Source organism: Manduca sexta, chromosome 7, assembly GCF_014839805.1.
Source record: "Manduca sexta isolate Smith_Timp_Sample1 chromosome 7, JHU_Msex_v1.0, whole genome shotgun sequence".
In the NCBI taxonomy this organism is placed as follows: domain Eukaryota; kingdom Metazoa; phylum Arthropoda; class Insecta; order Lepidoptera; family Sphingidae; genus Manduca; species Manduca sexta.
Window position 1 is genome coordinate 8,660,218 of NC_051121.1, and position 23,914 is coordinate 8,684,131.

At 35.0% G+C, this 23,914-nt stretch overlaps 2 protein-coding genes across 2 annotated transcripts in view; one reads left to right on the forward strand and one right to left on the reverse strand.

Moving 5' to 3' along the window:
- LOC115446861 (paired box protein Pax-6) overlaps positions 1–15,427 on the reverse strand; it is a 64,916-nt gene extending 49,489 nt beyond the window's left edge. Inside the window, exons 1-4 of the mRNA XM_037447554.1 lie at positions 14,821–15,427; positions 4,501–4,621; positions 3,960–4,125; positions 303–483 (exon numbers count right to left, since the gene is read on the reverse strand). Coding sequence (XP_037303451.1) covers positions 303–483; positions 3,960–4,125; positions 4,501–4,588 — 435 coding nt within the window. The 5' untranslated portion in view covers positions 4,589–4,621; positions 14,821–15,427. The remainder of the gene's footprint in view (positions 1–302; positions 484–3,959; positions 4,126–4,500; positions 4,622–14,820) is intronic.
- On the forward strand, positions 9,491–14,913 carry LOC115445234. The gene is made up of 3 exons (XM_030171481.2): positions 9,491–9,676; positions 10,873–11,702; positions 14,593–14,913. The coding sequence occupies exons 1-3, from the start codon at positions 9,514–9,516 to the stop codon at positions 14,626–14,628; spliced, it is 1,029 nt and encodes a 342-aa protein (XP_030027341.1). The 5' UTR covers positions 9,491–9,513; the 3' UTR covers positions 14,629–14,913.
- Positions 15,428–23,914: the final 8,487 nt, after the last annotated feature.

The window sequence follows — 23,914 nt, forward strand, 5'->3', positions numbered from 1 at the left end:
AATTTGTATATTCTTACTCACGACGTGACATTTTAAAGGATTTTAGTCTACATGCAGCCAGTGTAACTACTGGACATAATATAAGACTTAACATCTCATGTCTCAGGATGGCGAGCGCAGTGGAATACTAAACAATACTTTGTTATTGAAAGTTTTGGATGGTGTTTCTACTGTTTACCATCAGGCGAACGGCAAGCTCGTCTCGTCATTCGAAGCCATAAAAAAATATATATGAGCGGACTAACATTGGCAAAATTTGTTTTATTTCATCACAGCTTTTAAAAATGTCTAAGTGTACTCACACTGGGAATGTTGTCGGAGGTGCAAACACCCTCGCTGAGGAGACGATCTCTGATCTCCCACGCGAAGATCGAAGGGCACTCGCGCTTGTACTGGGCTATCTTGCTGACCACCTCCGCCGTCGCCACTCGAGGCTTGGACCCGCCGATCGCCCGGGGCCTTATTGACCCTGTCTCGTAGTACCTGCAGAGTGATTGTATTATTATTTTCAAGTAAATATAGATATATATACTGCAATTATGTGGTAGGATATATTTTATATTCGCCCGGATAGCGACCACCACATAGGTGTTAAAACCCGCCATAGTAACCCACGTAAATGTGTTTCGTTCTGGGATCAGTCTGTGTAAATCTGTTTCCAACAGGCCGACATAATTGTGTCAACTGCTGTCGGGTAATCATGTCTCGTCAGTCGATATTCTATTGGATACTCCACAAACCATCAGGTACAGTGGGCTCACGGTTGTTCATGTATAATAGGTACGTATACAGATGATATTAATTGAAAACATCTTTTTTTATAACCTTCGTCTGATGGTAAAGCCAGTACCCATCACTTTAAAAAATAAAGTAGGTACCGCATCGATCTCCTTGATACATTAAATGTCAAGGGTCATAACAACAAACTATACCAGCTTCAATATCCTCCAAACCGCAACTTGAAAATGACGCAGGAGACAAAGTAGTGTTACAAACCCTGCATCGTGTTTATTGCGCTTTTAGCGCGTAATTTATATTAATAAGATCAAGAAGTAAAGTTTGTGAGCTTGTTTTTTCTTTTTTTTTATATGGGCATAGCAAACCTACTACAACTGATGGTGAGTGGAGTCGGATCCAATAGAATCCCGTTCTTGTCTGGTGAGAACTGCTTTCTGAACTGGGGCCTTATTCTCTATCCCGCACGTTATTTTAACAGTGTGTAACAAGCACGTAACACAACGCATCATGTTTAGGACTATAGAAATTTGGCTTACAGAATACAATTCCACGCACATTTCTCGAAGATAACATGACACGGCCGCGTTACGCGTTTACACTATCATACAGAATAAGGGCCCTGGTCGAGTTAATATTGACGGAACCTGAATAATGTGTAACATTTTACAGGTTCAAATAAATTATTTCATTTCATTTCAATAATATTAGTTCTGTTATATACTGTCCCGCTGAAAGGTGTGAGCCTCCTTTACTGAGACGGTTAGATCTTTCACGCTGACCTAGGCTTGACAATGTAATAAGGTAAAATACATTTCAAATTGTTTCTTGAAAAAACTGAAAAAAAAACAAAGACTTAATCCTACTTAAAATTAAGTAATATAAAACTATAAGATTCTTAATACTAGAATTTCCAGGTACCTAAACTAGACATAACCTCTATCTTGGACTACCAGCGACAGAGTTAATCTTAACATAGAGACAAAAAAAAAGGTTGCAGTAGGATAAAACAATATACGAACCTATTGTGTGTAAAATAAAAAATAGAATAAAAACGAATTACAACGAAAATTTTATGTAATTCTTAATAGTACCTATTTCCATGACTGTAGAGCTCCGTATATTTTCCGAAGATTTGTTTTTTATAGTAACAGTATGCTAAAACAATGTATGAACTTATTGTGTATAATAAAGAATAAAAAAACTAAGTATAACGAAAATTTTATTTAATTTTTAATAGTACCTATTCCCATGATTGTAGAGTTCAGAATATTTTCTGCATTGTTTTAAGAATAAATAATTCCACAACTTTTATAACGACATACAACACCTACATATATTCATAGCTATAACCAGTTTATGTATAATATACAGTGCAAAACACGTAGCGTCCGTATGGCTTATCAGTTAGGGTGGGCTCGGTGTCGGATTCCGTTCGCCTCGATGTATCAAGTTCGATATCCGACCGCGTTGTTTTTGTCCCCTGGTCAGGTATACAACAGCTGTCGTTTTTTAAACTAGTGGAAATATAATTTAAAGTCTTTTTTGAGGTAATTGGGTTCTTATTAGTATTTGAGCTACTGTGAAATTAACATTTATTCGCACATTATTCTGGGACGAATAAAAATATTTATAACAAGGTATAAAAAAGGGTTTATGTGTGTCACTTTATAAATTCACGCTGGTATCATTGAGAGGGAAGGCAGAGGTTATTTAGATGCTCTAGATTGCTTTAACTGCTGTTAAGGTATTTTGGTATGAATTGTGATAAAAATACTATATTGTGTAGAAAAAAACCATTCGGCGTTGACTTGTATCGGATTAGGCTTTCAATTCCTATTATACCAATTTTAAGGTCAAAGAGAATTATAATATATATGGAGGTTATGATGATTCAAAATTGTAGATATTTATTTGTTTCAAGTAAAGAAATTGAGAAACCATTATGGTAAGAAAATTGGTTGTATAAGGACTTATTTAAATACTTGGAAGGATTTTTTAAAATCACAATTTAACAGTTTTTATATTTATAATTATTACATTCAATAAAAATTAATGTTACAAAATATTTGCTAAATAAAATTATGGCTGTGTGGCAAATCGCCTTCGCCCAAAGAAAACTAGATTTAAATAAAATTAACAACCGCAAAATAGACGACGAAAAAACTTATTCACGTATCGTATTACCCGTACCAACCTTGAGGTAACCCTGACAAATTAAATAGTCGTCTCTAGTTCAAAGTTGTTACTCGCTGTAGGTGTTTTCAAATGGTTCGCGCTAGCCAGTGCGGTTGCCGGCTCGAGGTGCGGTAGACAGCTATGATTCTGCGGTCAGAACTAGTTAGAGGTACTATTGCAACTACATTTTTGGGATGCCGCGGTGTTGGGTTGCTAGGTTTGTCACGTGGTTTTGGTTAGAATGTTTGCACAAAGGTGTACACAATGTTTCTTAAATCGATTTTGAATTATGATGATATTGCGAAATCCGTCTTAACATTTAAAAAACAAATTACAGAATGTTCGATATGAATATTATGAAGATGTATATCTTTTTTTATCCCTTAGTTATTATTAATATAAAGAGGCGATAGCCTAGTTGGTAATGCAACAGACTACCGATTGTCTTTTCTAAAATTATGTGTGTATTCTTTGTGAATTATCGCTTGCATTAACGGTGAAGGAAAACTTCGTGAGAAAACCTGCAACCTGATCTTTATAGGAATTTTGAAGGTGTGTGAAGTCTTCCAATCTGCACTAGGTCAGCTTGGTAGACTAAAGCCTAATCCCTCTCAGTAGAAGAGGAGGCCTGTGCCCAGCAGCGGGACAGTATATACTTATGGGGCTGATATTATTATGCCAAGCTTTTATGTTTGTTTCTTCAAATTAAGAAATCTAATTAAATAATAATTAATAATAAATAATATGGAACCAATTCTAAAATTATTTAACTACACCGACTCTATATGAAGTATGTACTTTATGTTACATTTGATTACTTTAAACAGGTTATAACTTAAGTAAGTTGGTCATAATATAATTTTCATTTATTTTTAACCAATTCCAAAGCAGGTTTTATTCATGGTGATTTTTTATCGAATATATCGTGATGCGAATTTGTCTAGCATGTTGTTGTTACTTAATTAAAATATATATCTATTATAGTGATCACTTGTCATGAACTAAGTAAGTCCTTTGCCGAATTTCTATAAGAAAGTATATCTGACCTGCCAAGTATCTTGGAGACGCATCCGTTGGAGACCTGCAGGATGCGGCTGATGTCGCAGGGCCGCGCGCCGGAGTGTGCCAGCTCGACGATCTTCTGCCGCGTGGAGTCCGGCAGCGGTCGCCCTCCTACAAACACGCCGCCGAGCTGGTTAACACCGCTGTGACCTGCCGCACCATAACTCTGCTTACTCCGATCAATCGTCCGCCACATCGTACACGGCTAGTCATCCCGGACTAGGATCTACATATCTATTCATACATCCATTTATAATTATCATTGTCTCTACGAGAATACTTACATATTATGAAACATAGTACCCCGTCGCGTTTGTCTACGCGAACTCAAAAACTACTGAACGGATTTCAATGAAATTTGGTATGGAAATAGTCTGAGAACCTGGGCAGGACATAGTTTACTTTTAATCCCGGGAAAATATACAGCGGGACTTATCTATTCTTGAATTTAATCATAAATTTATCTATTGCAAAATGAGCCTTATTTTAATAATAATATGAAATGGCAGTCACCATTACCTTTACCTTTGTGCGCGAGGTCGTCCATGCGGTCGAGGAGGTTGCCGTCTGGCGGCCATGGGCTGATAGGCGCCAGCTGCTGCGCCGGCAGCATCGTGTACACGCCGTATTCTTCTATTGTGACGACCTGGACATACGATAATAGAATTATAACAGCCCTTAATGAAGAGAGAAAAAGGACTAATTTGTCAACATCACAAAACAAATAGAATACATAAAAGAAATATGAGGTCGGGGTGCCCTGTTCCGTCTACGCGGGCAAATTCGTCTTTTTTCAATTACGGACGTTCTAATGTAAGGACAGCTTTGATAGCTGTATAGATAAAAACGCCGAAAAATCCCTACTTACCTAGACCACCTGAGAACTATCCTTTGATTAGAAGGCCCGTAATTGCAAAAAGACTGATTTGCCCTCGTAGACGGAATAGAGCTCCCTGACTTTACTGCTAATCACTTGAGTATTAATTGATGTTCCTTATGTTACATACAGCTCATTCATAGCTGTGACAGATATTACCACTCACCATAATGTAGTATTATTATTTTTATTACCAGCCCTTTATTATATACTGCCCACTCCTGAGCATGAACCTTCTCTACTATAAAGAGTATCTAGGCTATGGTCGGCAAACTCTATAGGGTTTGCCGACCATAGCCTAGATACTCTTATTCTCTATAAGAATTTCAAAGATGTTATACATCTTAGGTATGTGGGTTTTATCACTTGATACAAACCGCTTAGTACATATAGCATCACGGCTTTGTCACTTTTTAGAAGTTATCTCTCACAATGCTCCAGCTGTAATTAGTCTCTTGGTATCTAAGCTGGTCTAATGCATCAATGTAGATTTCCATACTTTGGCATTCTGATAAAAGCCCCAAGATGGTAAGTATTTAAACGATATTTTCCTTCAACCTAAACATACTTTGTAATTTTAATAAAAGCCTCGAGATGGAAGATTTCTAATGATATTTTCCTCCACCTAAAATTCGGCGATAATTCGGAAATGAATACATAGTTTCGAAAAATCAGAGGTGCGTGCTAGTCTGAAATCGAATCAGTGGTATCCGTCATAATATTCCAACCGACTTGCCACTATCTATGAGGCACAATCAGTGAAAAGTGGGATAGTGACTTTATGCTCGTAAATTTCAAGGTATATTATATCTATATAAACTACTGAAAGAAACTTCCTGTGATAATAAAACAAATCGTTAGGAATTTAAAACTGTAATCAGTCAGTCCTAGAATAATAATACAAAACCAACACTGGATTTCGGGAAACCTGATTTTATAATCAGCAAAAGCAGCAAAATATATTTCGTTGCATTACAAAATATTACACGTATTTTAGTAATGACTAAAGTCTGAATATTTGTCATTTTTGTCGGGCTTTGACAATAAAATTTTAGTTATTCTAATGTCTGAATATTTGTCATTTTTGTCTTCGACTATAAAGGATGGAAGGTTGAGTTTAGGGCCATTAATGTTAAACAGGCTCAACATGGCTCGGAGACGCCTGATGGCCCTCGAGCGGCACGCACAAAAGCTTGCAAGGGCTGAGCTAGTGTCGAAGGGTCTTTTGATATTGGTTTAGGTCTACACATCGTAATGTGGATGAAAATATGTTGTATTATTGCAGAATAAGGATTGAGTATTGATCCGCCCGTCTGAATGACGTTTTCTTGATTAATAAGATATACTCTTTCCGTAATAAAGAGTAACCTTTATTTTAATCCGGGGCATGGTTTACCTTTGGCCATACACCTCTTGAACCTATTTTCATTGTTTTCTGTGTTTACTGCTAAACATCAAAAGGTTTGCAAACTTCCGTATTTGTAATTTTTTTTTCATTGCTTTGAATGACGAGACGACGTCGCCGTTCGCCTGATGATAAGCGATACGACCGCCCATAAACAGAAGAAACACCATCCAATACCTTGAATTACAAAGTATTGCTTGGTATTCCACTGCGCTTGCCATCCTGAGCCGTGAGATGTTAAGTCTTATTATACGCAGTTGTTACACTGGCTACAATGTCCTTCAAAATGATACACCACCTTAACTACACACTGCTGCTTAGCGACAGAAATAGACATTGTCGTGGTACCTTCTCAGGCGGACTCTCACATGTGAGAGACCTATCACCAGTAAATTAATAATAATAAAATTTATTAATATTCGGGAAACAAACAAAGCAATATTTGCCTTAAAATAAATGAATACTAAATATAATAGAAGGTCAGGATTTGCCGGCCGTTAGTATACTTTATTAGATCTTCCAGTACATCGTGCAACCTTGGGCATTGGCGACAGTGTGGGTGGCTCATGCTGCCATCGAAGCCGAGAGCGTGCTTCGGTGCTTTTCAGCTAAGAAATGCACTTTATCGGCGAAAAGAAGTGGATTATAAGTATGAGACCGTGACGAAGGGTGAAATTTTCGAAAAGGGAGGCCTTCACAACATATAAGCACTACTAATGTGCATAAATACGGTTTGAAAATCGTTGAAACATAATTATATTTTATATAAATCACGAAAGGAAAACGGGCACGAATCGAGAAAGAACCCTTCGCTACTGATTGGTACCACAGTCTTTACGCTTCCCTATTATAATATAATCATTAGTACCGTAGTATGTTATTGATAATTTCGCATAATATAATTAGGAATTGCAATCCGGTCCGGCGGATCCGGTAAACCGGCGGATCCGGTACGTTTTCATTGCCTACCGGATCCAACAATATCACCGGATCCGGTGGCCGGATCCGATATATTAAAAAAAACGTAATTTCTCTTATCAAAACCGTGCGAAAGTACTAAAAAACTTAAGAAAGAAATGAGCGCTTATGAAACTGAAGGAGATAGAGGGAAATACTTGTCTCTAATATATGACTTTTTGACTTTAGTGAAACCAACCAGTGTTGAAGCTTAAAGGGCTTTTTCGGCCGCTGGTTATATTTGCAGTTCCTTGAGAAGTAGGCTAAAGGATGATACTATTAATACAATTTGTTTTCTAAGAGCGTATTTCCAACAAGAAAAGTGATCTGTTCTGTAATGAATGCATGGGTATAGTATCCATAAGCTGTTGATTTTGGAAATTTTAATTTGGATTATAGAAGAATATGATGTTGATTTAATTTAGTTTTTATGAACGGGTTTAACTTAATTTAAACCATAAATAATTCACTGTTGTTTGTAATCTTTGAGAATGATTATTATATAATAACTGACTGATAATAATTATAAATAAATAAGAGTTGATTTTCACACAAAATCGTGTCTATTTTTCCCCGTAGATTATTCCTTATATTATGCCATGAAGTTAGAAATATGCGCTATGTTGCACACCCAAAATACTAATCCGGATCCGGCCGGATCCGGCAGAACTCTCGTGATTCCGGCTGAATCCGGCCGGATTTAAGTTTGTACCGGATTGCAATCCCTAAATATAATGGTCGACTCAATGATGCCTCCTTGTTTCATTGGATTGGACACTGATGCGATACTGGTGGTAGGTATCTCATGTGAGATACTGCCTGAGTAGGTACCACCACAATATCTATTTCTGCCGCTTACAGCAGTGTAGTCACTGTTGTGTTCCGGTTTGAAAAACATTGTAGTCAGTAACTACTACTGGACATAATAAGACTCAACATCTTGTCTCAGAATGGCGAGCGTACTGGAATATGATTCTACTGTTTATGGGCAGTCGTACCGCTTACAATCAGGCGAACAGCAAGCTCGTCTCGTCATTCAAAGAAAAAAAAACTTCTTAAGAACAACTACATGGCCCCTTTTTAGGAAAATGTATATATCCAATATTTTCAGTAGCAAATGCCATCAACACATGTCGCAAACTTATACGCCAATTCAATTTCATACATCTTTAAAGTACCACATTCTTAGAATATTTCCGTGGGAATTCTGACGTCACGAGCAGTATGTATGACGTCATAGATTGTATCCGTCGCTTAAAACTGCAATGTTCAAACTATTTGTGTATAAGAATTAGAGTAAGCTGTTGTTTTTTGTTTGGGTACCTTATGAGATCCGGCACGACTGGCGTTTACCAGAAACCCGTTGTAAAATAACAGAAACTGTATTTTGTTTAATATAGAGTTCAGGAATATTTGACAGTAAATTCCCTGTTCTATTACCTTTTCCTTAAAGGTTAACAATGCAGGCACAATGTTAGAGTATCTTTGACTAGAATAAACACATGCATCACACTTTTCTCCGAAAGGGTAGGCAGACGTCCAACTAGTGCACCCACTTTTCTCTGTGTATATACAGTCCTATGATGTGACGGGGGCGAACTATCACCATTTAGGCACAACTTCTAAACTGTAGGGTGATACCAAGAAGGAAAATCCGATAGTACTTTTCCCAACCCGAGAATTGAACCTGACATCTCAGACTTCCGGGCACGCAATAGAAATTAGCCACGTTTGTTACGGAAAAGATCCTTAACAGACAGGGCCAAGAGCAATAGCTAGTCATAATCGTTATTATTATATAATTTATGCGATTTAACACACATAGCTGGCGAATTTGGATGTTAGGACTTATGCCTACCTCTGAAAAAGGAAAAGGCTTTGTAGGAATTCGATGTTTATTTGTTACCAGTACAATAGTACAACAGAAACCTAGTTTTTTTTTTAATTAATATCCGCATTTGGCCTAAGCCTTCGCTAAGTATGCCACAATTTAATATTATAAATGCTAAATAATATTTTGAAGACACTTCTATATGTAAGAATTCTATAGTAGAATTTCGAAAGTATGTGAAGTCTGACAACCTGCTTTTAGACAACCTATACCTTTTCAGTTACTACTAAAAAGGCCTATTGGCTACAAACTACAGAAAATGATCATTCCCAATGGGGATAGTTTAATAATATATCATTATAATAAATAATAAATCCACTTTTAAAACGTTTTTTAAAATATTTTCAATGTATGTGGAATTAAATTTCATCGATGCGTTCAATCGTTAAACCCGTTAATTCAGTTTCCATGTACAGAATATTGTTTTATAAATATGCGGAATTGAAAATGACACATTGTTTCGTACTGATAGTTTTTATTTTTCTCATTTCGAGCGCGTTCCGAGTTGAAAATATACCGCAGGATGTTATTCCAGTGCTGTATAAGGAGTACAAAGAAGCTGTAGACAATGGTATATTAAATACGTTTTTATTAAAATTAAACTATTTTTCGGTGGTCGCTTTGCTGCCTTCGTGTTCAGGGGGGGGGGGGGGGGGGCTTCCTCTCGTGCACACGAAGGCTGCAAAGTCTTCCAAATGTGGGGAGTAAACTAAAATATTAAAACCGCGATAAAATCCGAAATATAGTTTAATTTTAATGTCTAACATTCGCGTAATCATAAGAAATCATAATACATTTTTAATGCGTGATTGACTGTTAAACTGTGGTGATAGCCTAGTTGGGAATGGAATGGACTGCTTAGAAGAATGTCCGATATCAAGGACATGACCATCTGATTTTGTTTAAAGTTATGTATGTATTTATTGTGAATTATCGCTTGCTTGGTGAAGGAAAACATCGTGAGGAAATCTGTATACCTGAGACGTTCTCTATACGACTTTTGAGGATATGTGAAGTATGCCAATCCGCACTAGGCTGACATGGTGGACTAAGGCCTAATCCCTCTCCGTACTGTGCCCGGTAGTGGGAAGTATGTAATATAGGGCTGATATTATTATATTATTCTTTAGATGTGAACACGACATTCATTAATTAGAAAAAAAAACTGAGAAATTGAAAATTTCATGTACCCTATGTGTTACTAGTCTAAGTGAATACATACATTTGTTTGAGTTGAATTATATTTTTAAATATATTGATCTTAGCAGAAGCACGAACCAAAAAGATGACATACTCCTTATCTTTATACCTGCAGAAAACATATCTGTAAATAATATAGAGCCACAAACGTATCTATTGAATGCATGTGAATGTTGCGAGGGGAACAAACCCTTGCATGAATATGATTTCTCAGTGACGCGTTAAAAATTATAAATTGAACTGACATTTCACTAAAGCCTCGTTTGAAGCAATGCAATTTAAAAAAATAAAAGGAATCGTACTTGTATCAGAATTTATAATATCATAATATATAAATGATAAAATATAATATGAGTCGCCGCATTAGTTGTAGTATAGTCATAAGTAAATAAGAAGCTAAAGACTCCAAGTTTTATGAATACTTAAGATATGTTTGCACTTTGCTAATATTTGTATAGGTGTTTGAGGATTATTTTTTTTTAGTTCTTATGTAGCTAAAGATATTTGTTATCTTACCTATTAATTTGGAAATATTCCACGAATTATTAATTAGAAATTTATTTTCAGCCATAAATGACAACACGATGTCTCTACGTAGAATTTTCAAAAATAACAAAGAATATAAAATACATGTCAAGAAATTAAGAGAAGTAAATGGATTTAAAAGACATAACCTGCTTTTAGGATCAGAATTGCCTGGCAAGTCATTGATTTATGTTAATAATCCAGTCGAAATCAAAATACCACACGCGTACTTATCGCTAGAGGAATTCAAACAACTTTTAACTGACAGAGTTAGTCGACAAAGAGAGAAATTTAATAAACATCATGAATACAAACCTTCGTTACTTCCAACCAGAACTACATTAAATCAAAAAGTCACTAATACGAGGAAATTAAAACATAATATGAAGGTAACAAAATATAAACAGATCACGTTTATTGATACATATAATAGACCTCCAATACAAAATACTCAGAAACTAGCCAAATCTGAACATAAAACTACAATTAAGGCAATAGAACGTATATCTCATATAGCAACAGTAAATACAAAGGATATAATCAAAAACTTAACACAAATAAATATCGTTAACTTCACTACGATGCCAAACAAAACTGCAGTTAATACTAAATCTACGAGAAGTGACGAAGAATTAAACGACACTAACAAAGTAGATATTGAACCCATCCCTACTGTCTCAGAAACAGTTGAATCCACTGTTACATCAAAATTAGTTGATACTGCCACTGGGTTTACTCCTCAACCAGAAACTACTCAATATACTGATACAAAAAGTATGGAAAAGAGTACAGTTACTGAAACATTTGTTACTGAGACTGAAGAGACAACTTCAGTAACCACTACTACAAAACCTACTAGAAGGACTTTATCGGTAAGTAAAATTGCTTACTAATGTTATTTGCGACAGTCGTTTGTTGGTTATTCTCGGTTGCGCGGGCATGAAGCAGCGTATCGACACGATTTGATTAATGGAGTTCATGAAACGGAATCTTACGTCGATGGGTACTTTTTTATTACTATAAATGCACAGTAATTAAGGACATAAATATTTCAAAAAGACTTACATATACAACCTTGAACAGAAGCCTATTTCGTATACAAAACAAAAACGTATGTAATTATCAATGTTCAATTATCAATGAATGATTGAACGAATGAAATAAACGAGTTAATGAATGATTGTAAGGTAAAATAGGCTGTATTACGTACATCCCACTGCTGGGATCGGGTCTACTTTACTATAAAGAGAATTTAGACCTTAGTCCACTACAATGGACTAGTGCGACGGAATTCACGTCGCTCGAAATTCAATCATTTACAAATGTTATATTTATATCGATGCAGTTCATATTGTACTACAACATATTTCCGTAGTTCATATTTAACACGTATAGTAAAGTCGTGTTCACTTGGTATGTAATTATACTGATAGTGTATAGGCTATGCATGTGAGTTTGTTTCGATTAATAGTACGGGAATTGTATGGCATATGTCAAATATTGATACAATATTTTAAAATTACTGAGTAGTAAGTAGGAAATACGAATGCATGTTATACGAACGTAATCTTTACTATTATATAAAGCTAAATATATTGTTTGTTTGTTTACACGCTAATCTCAGGAATTACTGGTTCGAATTTAAAAAATCTTTTAGTGTTGGATAGCTCATTTATTGGGGTTATAGGCTATATAATATCACGTTATGACAAATAAGAATGGAGCATCAATGACAAATCTTGCTAAAACGGGGAAAATTTATTTATAATCGGCATGAGCCTTAGCCAACCGACGCGTTCTGACAAAGCAGTTAAGCCCTGTAGCAGTGTAGGTATTATGCTTTGTCTGAGATACCCAAATCCTTGTAATGTTCCGTTATTAAAACTAATCTTACTATCTCACCAATATAAATGCGAAATTTTTTGAAAATGTTTGTTACAAGTAAACGCAGAAACAACTGAATGGATTTTTATAATTATTCACTTATTCAAACATACATTAACCTATGCTATAGGCTTTTTTTGATCTTAACAACGGTTTTTTATACGAGTACCGGTTTTAATGCGGGCGCAGCCGCGGGCAAAACTTATTATTTTGACTAGTGATGGACATTACACTTCCTTCTTTAGACACTAGACATTATTTCACTAGCAAACTTCAAAGTGTTAAGACGCCTTTGGTTAAATACTTATCGGTAAATTAATGAAATGGATGGTTGTAGAAGCTGTCGACGTAGTTAGAACGAATTCAACTCGACGTAATAATTATAAAGAATAACATTTGTATATATAACATAGAGACAATTATCTGAGACATCTCTGTTGTTTTATAAAATGAAAATTCCCAATAGTTGATCAAAGTAAATATAAATATTTCAAACATTCTTATTCATTTCAACTAATGGTTAATATTTTTTTATGGTTTCGATATTTTATAATAAGGTTTTATAAGGTGACCGTAATCCCAAAAACCTTTGCCTTGGTGGTCAGACCTTTAATTCAAATTGAACAATGCACCAAATATTCCTATGGTATTGATACTAATAGGTGGTTCGTTTGATTGTTTGCTCACCAACTAATAAAAAACGTTATACATGGATCTTGTATACCAAACTAATAAAAAATCTTCCAAGTTACACATCGATCTCTTATCGCTTAAAGGTACTTTAATGATATTAGTTCGGCTTCATGTATTTTGATTAATATTTGCATTCCCGTCGGTTAAAGGCGTCTTGACCTCGCCGTTCTTTAACTTATAAAATGTTTGACGTAAAATTGACATGTAATTTACTAATGTTATAAATGTGGAAGGTTTAATTTGTTGGATCGAAGTGAAAAAAGAAAAGACTTGCGTGCAAGTGAAACTGGAGAAAACAAATAGTTCATAATACGTTTTATAAATGATATAGAGTTTAAATTATCGCTAAAAGTTTCATGGTTCAATAATTAAAAAACAAAGGGTTGCAATATTCCGGCCGCCAGTTTTACAATTCCATTACAAAATTTCTATCTGAATTTTCCCAACCTACTACGCCTTATAAAATGTTTATACGTACCAAATGAGGCAACAACTTTTAGGCCCGATTAAATGCTATAATTAAAATGGCGCACGGTGATTTTTAAATTTGCGCGAGCAAAAGAAGCGTTTGCAGAATTTTTAGTGGTTAAAATAGATGCCCGAGGATGTAATATAATTATTATTGAGTTAAATTAATAATTGTAACACGTTGTTTCGAATATTTTATAAAATTATTAATATTTTGGCTATGGTACTTACTATAAAACTTAAATATATTTTTTTTTATACGATTTATTGATATGCTATTCTGAAGTCAATTAAATATTTTTTTAGGTTTTAGTCTCGCGTGAATTTAACTTCTGCAGTAACATTTTTATCCGAGTCTACATACCAATAAACAGACTCTTTTTATATAAATAATTATCGAAGAGTTATTGACTCTACTTTACCTTTATCAAGTGGTTTTAAACCGTCGGTCTCAGTTGTTAAGTTTCATTATACAACACGATAATACATATGTATATAACAATGTTTGCATTCCGTTAAGACGTCTGTAACAGTGGATTAAAAAAAACAACTCAAGGATTGTTTTGTTTTTTTTTTTTATATTTTTGAGAAAGTTGTTGCAGATTAATTTTAATAAATATATTGATTTATTCTTTTTCATTACCGATTAATGATTGGGTAAGTTTTAAGAAACCAAACAGGTACAATAACGAATAACGAATCTCTTTTTTTTTACAGAGACCACTTGTATTTATGGGAGGATATAATAAGTAACAAGTACTTAAGTACCTACAACAAAGGATATAGGTATTATGTTTTTTATATATTAAAGCAAAAATGTTCAATTTTGGTGAATGTAATTTACATAGCTAAATTACATAGCTTAATGTTTAGGCGAAAAATAATATGAATGTTTTATAAATAAATTGTGTTTTTTACATATAAAATACCTAAAAACAAACTCACCTTAAATTACACCCTAAAAAAATCCAAGTTATTGCAAAGCAATAACTAAAACAATCTTCAACTGATCGCCATCAACATCACTAACAGTTCAAAGGCTGTACGTTTTAGTTTCTTTTGCCTGTTACACGCCACCCGAGTTTCCCGCCAAACGAAACGTCAAACTGTCGAACGGGCATACATCGCGCACTGAATAGAGGCGCCACTTCACTGATTACAAAATACAAGCTCACGTGGAACTCTACCGTGCCACTATACCTTTATAACTATGAAGGGCGAGTGCCAGTGCCAGGCGAGAGTGAGACGGCGATGCCAGAGTGTCAACACCCATTGTAAGCCGCTTACTGCGCTTAGACTGCTCATTTGTGTGACAGAGACGTCTAGCTTTTTGTGTTGCGTTAATTCGCCCCGCCCATTCCTCATTTAATTGGTGGTGGGGAGCGCGGCCAGTTTTAAATTATCTATTATAATAAAATTATTTCGTGAAATAAGGGTTGGTTATGTTAATGATGTGTTTAATTTATGTCGATATTGTACGTCTATCGGTTTACAGACGTCATAGTTTGCGTTTAGAATTTTATGTCTACGCCTAGAATATAAATTGACTTTCATATAACATTCAGCGTTTACACACTATTCAGAATACATTTATATCTTTCAGATAAGATTATATTTAATGAAAGAACGTTTGTATGTTTTATTTCATTCGTGAAAGAACTATATGAGTAATATTTTAGAAGTCCTGACATAAAAATATTTTTTATACGAAATATTCAATAGTCAAAATAACAACTATGAATGAGTTTTCGTCAAACAATAAATGTTTTTATATTACTTTCTGCAAACTGAATGTTTATTGATATTTATCAGATATTTTAATAGATTTTTTAAGACTAAAAATGTTAAAGTTTTAAAATAAAAGTGCATGTTTAGTATAACATGGCAATGTTATATGTATCTTTATTTTTGTATTAAATTATAAGGCAATAAAAAATTCTTTTTTTTTCGAATTCAATTAGAACGTAATAAGACGTCGGTTATCTAGAGATTTCCATGATTTTGTGTTAAATATTTTGATGTGCGGTACTCAGCTCAGTTATATCGTAGAGTATTCACAAAAGCATATAGCCATAGTAAAGATTACTATAGAAATCGGTGCGCAAATGCTTATATTTATCGATAGAAACGGGCTTTACTTAAATGTTTTACTTTTTACAAATTAACAAATCCTTTAATGATTGCTCGTTCTCTGTCCCACATACTATAAAAACCCTTCCAAATTCAATTTCCCATCCCGTTTCTTCACACACTTGTCATATTTCCGTAAAATTATGTGACGGGCAACGCGTGGAAATGAACCTTAAAACAGCGGAATAACGTGTATTTCCGCTATAAAAGTTGCGGTACTACTGTCAACTTTTGCGGTCGCGTTTCGATTTATCTCCCCCGTACTGAATTGTTAGACACACAAACATTATCTTTGACCAATGGTACGTAACCACCGATCTTTTTCAGCCAATCAATGCGCTTAAAAATTTTCGGTTTCGCGCGCTTCCGTGTTTCGAGTGGACTTTTGTTCCATTTTTAAAATTCGAATACGCAATTTGTTTTTTTTGCGTCGTGTTCCATTTATAAAGTTTTAGTTTGTTTTTGCATAAATACATTTTAAATACTTCTTGGTTGTGACGTTATAATTGTAATAATCAAAATCCTTTTACGATATTCATTAATTACTTTGAAAACATATTATAATATTTTTAATCATTGAGAAATTTATATTACTAAGGAAAGTGCGAAGTTGTTTTTGTGATAGTAATAATGTTACACTTCCCCTTTAATGCTTAATTTGGTGAACTAAGAGTACTATATAAGGAGGATCAAACCAGGGTAAGTAAGTATGGAAATAGATTCAGTTTAGCGTAACTTTGTGAAGAACATATCTACTGTCTAAGTTACTTGTAGATTAGCAAATTTTATTTAAACTTTACTGATAAGTAAATGTTCAATTTTTTAAATTTTTCTATTATATATATTTAAAATGTAACCATAATACGAAAATTATCATATATTTCCATAACACAACATTGAAACAATGCCATAAAACATAAGTGCATTACTTATTTTAATTTCAAAATAATAAGTTTAAATTATATATTTTTACTTAATTAAAGTATAAACCGTAATTTTATGATCACGCCCACATTTAAGTTAGATATAAAGGAAATAACATAAAATATAGACTGAGTTATCAATAATATTATATCACAGTATAATAATAAGTATTTTAGAAATCCACTTCCATATATTAGTGTGTGTGGTGCTCAACGCGGTGTGTACGCAATTGCTCATCAATGACAAGCGACCGCAGTAGGGCTTTCGTCTTACCAGTTTGTTGATAATTCTTCTCTTACTAGCCGTTTGCTTTTTGTGCTTCGGTCAGCCTATACAAGAACGAATGATAACCCTTGTTTCTGCCAAAAGGGAATAGCAGAGAAGAGAATTGCATTAAATATAATGTGATTTAAGGTTATAGCTTAAGATCCATTTTTCATACATTTTGTTTCACCTTTAATCTGGGTAACTAAACAAGTATTGACAAGTAAATAATTTAAATTCACGTCTAGTTAGTGATCAGTTCTCGCAGTTGAAAGAAAAACGTAAAAATAATTAATATGCATGGATTTTTCGGCCTTTAAAATTTCGTCGTATTAAATTTCTTTACTTGTCAATACTTGTTTAGTTACCCAGATTAAAGGTGAAACAAAATGTATGAAAAATGGACCTTAAGCTATAACCTTAAATTGACTGCCTTAGTGGTGTAGTTGTATTATGGTGCAAGTGCAGTGCTGATGTCTCGGGTTCTCTCCCCGAGTCGGGTAGTGATATTAGTTTTTTCTAGTCTATCAGCCCGGAGTGTGAAATTTGTACCCGTCGTGGCTGTAGACTCGGCCCTATCACATCATAGGACGGAAAGACAGAATTTTCGCACCAATTATCAGTTGATAGTAAAGACTGAAGACAATGAAGCTAGTGCTGGTTGTAGAACATTTGTGTCCGTTCGGATAGCGACCACCGTACACAAGGTGCAAAACCCGCAAACGCATCCGTATGCCGCGTTATGGGATCAGACCGTATATATACAATGTTAAACAGGCCGGCATAATTATTTCGATTGCCGAGGGGTAATCATCCGTAGTCTAAACTCTATCTGGACTCCTTTTTGCTTATCATCAGGTGCAGTGGAGCACATTGTCATGCTGGTATAACAAGGAAAACAGTACATAGACCATTGTAAAGGTCCTCAGATATTCTGTAAAGGTGCTTTATTTATATCTAACTAGGTGTTGCTCGTGGCTTTGCCTGTGTGGAAGCCTTTCCCGCTACAAAAGTCCTTAAAACACTAAAGCGATCCAAGCGCATCGTGTGCGATACCATAGCTATCTATTTAAAAAAACGTAATTCCATGGAACCAAATTACCCAGGTAAAAAGTAGCTTAAGTGTTATTCAAGGCATGCTCTATTCGTGTGCCCAGGTTCTGCGTTTACTTCTAACAAACATCGAAACATTTCATAACTTTCACCTTCATAACATCAGTAAGACAATACGATTAATATTATGAATGTGTAAGTGTGAAGATGTTAAGACGTTTCCATATTTGTTAGAAGTAAACGCCTGTAACGTCTAAACGTGTATTTGTCTGGCAACCCCAGTTAAATTTTGGCAACAAGAGACACTACACACTGTCCCCGGCAGGCATGCGCACGCGCACCTCGCCGTCATTTTGAAACTCTTACATTTAAACAGAGAAAAACCATTTACTATCTTAGAACTCTTAGTATTTATTGACCCACGAAAGATCCCAATGTAACCGGGGTTAGCAGGCCAATATGGCGCCATTAGATGGCACACGCATAACTGCTAAACGGATATGGAAAGGCTACTTACGCGTGTACAGTCGAAAGACGGAGCAGCAGGCAATGCCTGGTCTAACAATATGAGTCAGTTTGTTGCATAGAAACATACAAATTTGATATTACCTATGGCGTAGTTGTATTACGGTAGTCGATATCGGATCGGTTTTGGGTTCGATCCCCATGTCAGTCAAGGTATGGGGCAGGGCATATTGAGTGTTTCTACTCAGTATGATACTGATACTCGAGAGGAGATAGCGTAGTTGGTTGTGGAGTGGACCGCCGAGACGAATATCCGCAGGTTCAAATTATTCTCTATAGGAATTTCGAAGGTGTGTGAAGTCTACCAATCCGCACTAGGCCAGCGTGGTGGACTAATGCCTAATCTCTCAGTAGTAGAGGAGGCCCGTGCCAACAGTGGGACAGTATATAATACTGGGCTGATATTATATATTATCATATATACTCAGTATGACCTTGGAGCCTGGAATTTGTGCCCGTATAGCGATAGGCTCACCCTCTATCTGATGGAGAGGAGGAGATAGAGAATGATAGAGTCTATCACATCATAGGACGGAATACACACTTCAGAAAGTAAGTGCATCGGTTGCGCTTCTGCCTACCCCGGGGATAAAAGGTGGATGTTATATTTGAAAATATTTTGAGATACCGGTCGTAGTGTTTAGCAGTGGTCTTCCGTTTACCATCTTTCTATTACTGGATTCCCATTAAATCCTATCTCTATCAATCCTTGTTCGTCTTTTAAAGATCAGAAAAATTCATTTAAATTCGTGTGTTGATTGGTATTGATTATCATTACCGTAAGATGATACAACATTTTTATTTTTATAGCATAGATGTCCACTGCTGAACATGGGCCTCCCCTAAAGATTTCCAATAAACGTGCTAGATCATATATATGGGTGATTTAACTCGTTATTACCAGAAAATAGCCACAATACCAGAAGAATTAAGGATACGTCGCGGTCTTTAAGGGAAGGAACCGGAATGACATTATACTCCCTCTATTTACGCCCCCGGAAATCAATTACCAGTCAAAACGCCACATTAAGGCATTTGACGTGTATTTTCTGTTAGACCATGGTACCAGGCCAGCCGATCTATTAATCCATGCATCCATTATAAGGGACTTTATTTAAGTAATCATTAGATATCCTCATGTACATTGACTTATAATAAGCGTAACTATGTTAATCTACGTGATGAATAAAGCATTTTATTTTATTTTATTCTAAAATGTCAATTTTAAACTCCTTATCTATATATATAAAAATCAATTGCTGTTCGTTAGTCTCGCTAAAACTTGAGAACGGCTGAACGGATTTATCTTATCTTGGTCTTGAATTATTCGTGGAGGTCTAGGGAAGTTTTAAAAGGTGAGAAAAATTCGAATAATTGCCGGGAAAATCCTCAAAACAGCATTTTTCTATTTCCCATACAAACGTTTTCTAAATAAAATGGAGAGTCAATTTGTAATTTATTACCGCTGCATAAAGTTCAAATTCGCGTGCGCGTTGGAGGATCTAATATCGCGTTCTGAAACTCAACAAAAGTGAAAGTGAATCGCGAACGCGACAAAATTGCATAGTCTCAAAATACATAGTACATAAATAGTGGTCGGCTTCGAGAAACTCTTTTTTAGCTAACTTCAGTTGTTAATATAATATATAACTCAAAGGTGACTGACAGTGATATATCAAGAAACAGCCCAAACCATTGGACGGATCGGGCTAAGACTTTACATGCATAAAGCTACTATGACGTAGGCATCCCCTAAGAAAGGATTTTGATAAATTCTACCCTTAAGGGGATAAAATAGGGGATGAAAGTTTGTATAAATGTTCTTAGATTTTCGACTGATTGAACTGAAATTATAGATTGGGGATAAAATTAGTTTGAACCTATAAGTACCGGGAAAATATGTAGCAAGACTTTTATCAAACAGTGGAATTTTATCCTGGAAAACACCTTCACGCGGGCGAAGCCGCGAGCAAAAGCTAGTTTACCTATAAAAAAATGCTCGTTATTTATGCATTCTAGCATTTGTTTTAAAATTCGCATGCAGTGAATACGTCCATAATGCAGCCACTGGGCAGACTTCCGTTACAAGAGGTGCAATTATTATGCAAATGTACCTCTGCGATCAACATTTGGTTATAGCCTATTATTATTAAACGTTAATATATAAAATGCTTATACAAACCTTTTTGTTTTCTTTGAAAATTTGAATATGGAACAAAGTTTTTTAACGCGGTTCTTTTGTTAACTTTCTTTAATAATTAAAAATATTATGCAACCTACTTTTGAATAAGTTAATTATTACCATATAAGTTATGTGTCTGATTTTTTTAATGTTTCTAATGAAGGAGTAAATTGTAACTTATTTAGGTGAAAGTTTGTCTTGGTAGTTGTTCACAATTCTTCCTTTTCGTCCGTTAAACAACGTGTAAGAACTTTTTTCTTTTGTTTTGAATGATATTGTAACTGGTATAAAATTGAACATTATGAGAGCTAACATCCAATGTCCCACAGTGTTGAGTATTTTGAAGCGGTTTTTATTGGAATTAGAATTTGTAAGTGGTGTTATAAGTTTCCTATATAACTTATAGCAAACCAGTATTAGTATATAAATTTTCTAGTCTTCAAAATACGTGTATTCTTTATTAAACAACTGAATTACGAGACAAACATGCCGCTTGCCTGATGGTAAGCAACATTGCCATTTAAAATTAACTTGAAATCACAAAGTGCTAATTTTAATACTGTTTTTACTATGTGTATTAAAATTAAGTGTTACACCAAATGTTTGCGAGATCTGTAAAGTGCATTGCGATAATCTCCGGTGCATCTGAGGAATAATTAACTATTCTCGTTTCTCAGTGAGAACAGATACAATTGTGAAGTTTAACAATATACTTATTGTTTTATGGCATTAGAATATTGTGTTAGTGTACCTTATTGCTATAAATAAATATACATAAACGGTTATTGTAAGTATAAAGTGTTTGAAACTACCTGCGTGTGGAAACATGCCTTTATTGTAAACTAGCTTTTGCTCGCGGCTCCGCTTACATGAAAAAGTTTTTAAAATAGTTGTCCTTTATCTTTTCCCGGAGTAGCTTATAGCAATCAGGAGTAATGTGGCTTCCTATTAGTGAAAAATAAAACTGTTTAGTAGTTCCTGATATTAGTGTTTAAAAAAAACTCTTCAGCTTTATATAATAGTAATGATTTATACAAAACAAAAAAGTTTATATCTCGCTTTTTCATTTGTCACGGGTAGGTTGAGCTATCATCCACATTTCGCCAGCTACGAATGCCATGTCATAGGAGAGTAGCAATTCACTGGGCTCAATCCCAGACTCCGGGCTAATCCTAAGTTATAATATTACTTTACCTGATCGGTATGTTTCTTAAAACCCATCACTTTACTCGACCCGGGTATCGAACCCAAGGCACTAGCCAGACAATCATATCGCATAAACGATACAGCTACGTCAAGGCAGTATTTTGTATAGAAAACCAAAATACTCCCACGAACCAATAAATTGATCTCAAAGAATTTTACGTTTCCTACAGCTTCTGCCATCTACCGGAGTTTTCTTAAACGTTTACCACCCGCTAGATGGCGGTGCTTACCTGCGTTGATAGTATGTAAAACGCAACCTTGTAACTCTAATATTTTAGCTTAGGGTTTTTACAAAATGTTACCTCCACCCTTCGCTAGATGGCATTATTATTATTTAATTCTTGTGAGTCTTGATGTTCAGAGTAAACTGTTGGTTTTGTGGTTGCATTCGTTGTACCAGCAAGAGAGGAAACGGATAATATATCAGTGGATCGTTAAAAATTTTATAATCGAAAATTAAGCCAATCCTAATAAATAGCAAAGAATGCTTTATTTCAATGTCAAATATTTGCTACAAATTAAGAAATCTTTAGAACATTGAATAGTTGTAAGCCAAGATGCACAGTGTAGCATATATGTATAATGTTTTTAGATTTCCTCTCTTCCCTTTCTCCTTCAAGGCCTTTCCTGTTGCAAAGTCCAGGCAAGGAGGTCAATGATATCTCATGGGTTTGTAGTAAGTCCATTTCGGCTATAACTGTAGCGGTCTTACCATGTGTTTGCGGGCTTTTACCTAAAATCTACCTAAACAAAAATCTAGTTACTAAGTAAAAATGCGTATTTTTTATGTGTATGTCTATAACGTGTCTAATTCGGTGATAAACGTAATAATATTTAGCATAAAATAATTAATTATATTTAGTAAGGAGGGCAGAGGTCCTGGAGCTTCACCAAGGTGCAGATGGAGACTAACATGGGGTTCTTAACCAGTAAAAATTCAGCATACTGTGCTTACCACTAGTAGGTGGGGATCTAAGAGGATTTTCCCAATGAAAAAAAAGAATGAGGGCAGAATTATTTATAAATTTATTAATAATATTATGATATCGGCCCTATTTTTCATACTATCTCACTGATAGGCACGGCCTCGTATACTACTGAGAGGGATTAGGCCTTTGTCTACCTCGCTGGCCAAACCATTCTCATAGACAACTCAAGTATGCAGGTTTCCTCACGATGTTTTTTTCACCGTTAAAGCAAGCAATAATCCATAAAAAATACACACATAACTTTAGAAAAATTAGAGGTTGGCCCTTGGGTTTTGAACCTGCAGAAGAACGGCTTGTCTTTTATACTGCCCCACGGCTGGGCACGAGTCTCTGCCACCGAGGCACCTTGATATTATTCAATGTGTTTTTTTCATACAAAACATGTATATTGCAATCTATTTGCATATCTATGACGATCTAACAGCATACTGTTTCGCAACTGCTCCGCTGCGGGGTGTCAACGCTTATTAAAACTATTTGCATACATTTACACGTATGATACCTTTTTGATCTACACAGGGCTAATTTTTGAATTAGATACAATTTATTTGTAGGATAAAGTTCACACAACATAAATTAATTTTTTCTTCGAAATTTACACTTTTTCTTTTTACATCTACGCTTTAAGATATGTAAAACTCAATTTTATGTCCACTTTGGGCGTCCTGCAAAAAATAATGTAAGCATTCTTTGTAAATATTTTTCAAGAAATAAGTAGTTTGGCTTATGGTCTTTTGCACAGCGGCGTATTTTTTTTATTAAACAC

What these genes read in the sequence shown, in the direction of transcription:
- LOC115445234 (XM_030171481.2), top strand. Translation starts at nt 9,514, where the DNA reads ATGTACAGAATATTGTTTTATAAATATGCGGAATTGAAAATGACACAT. An exon ending in CAAAGAAGCTGTAGACAATG is followed by an intron (nt 9,677 to 10,872) that starts GTATATTAAATA and finishes ATTTATTTTCAG; the next exon opens with CCATAAATGACAACACGATG. An exon ending in CTACTAGAAGGACTTTATCG is followed by an intron (nt 11,703 to 14,592) that starts GTAAGTAAAATT and finishes TTTTTTTTACAG; the next exon opens with AGACCACTTGTATTTATGGG.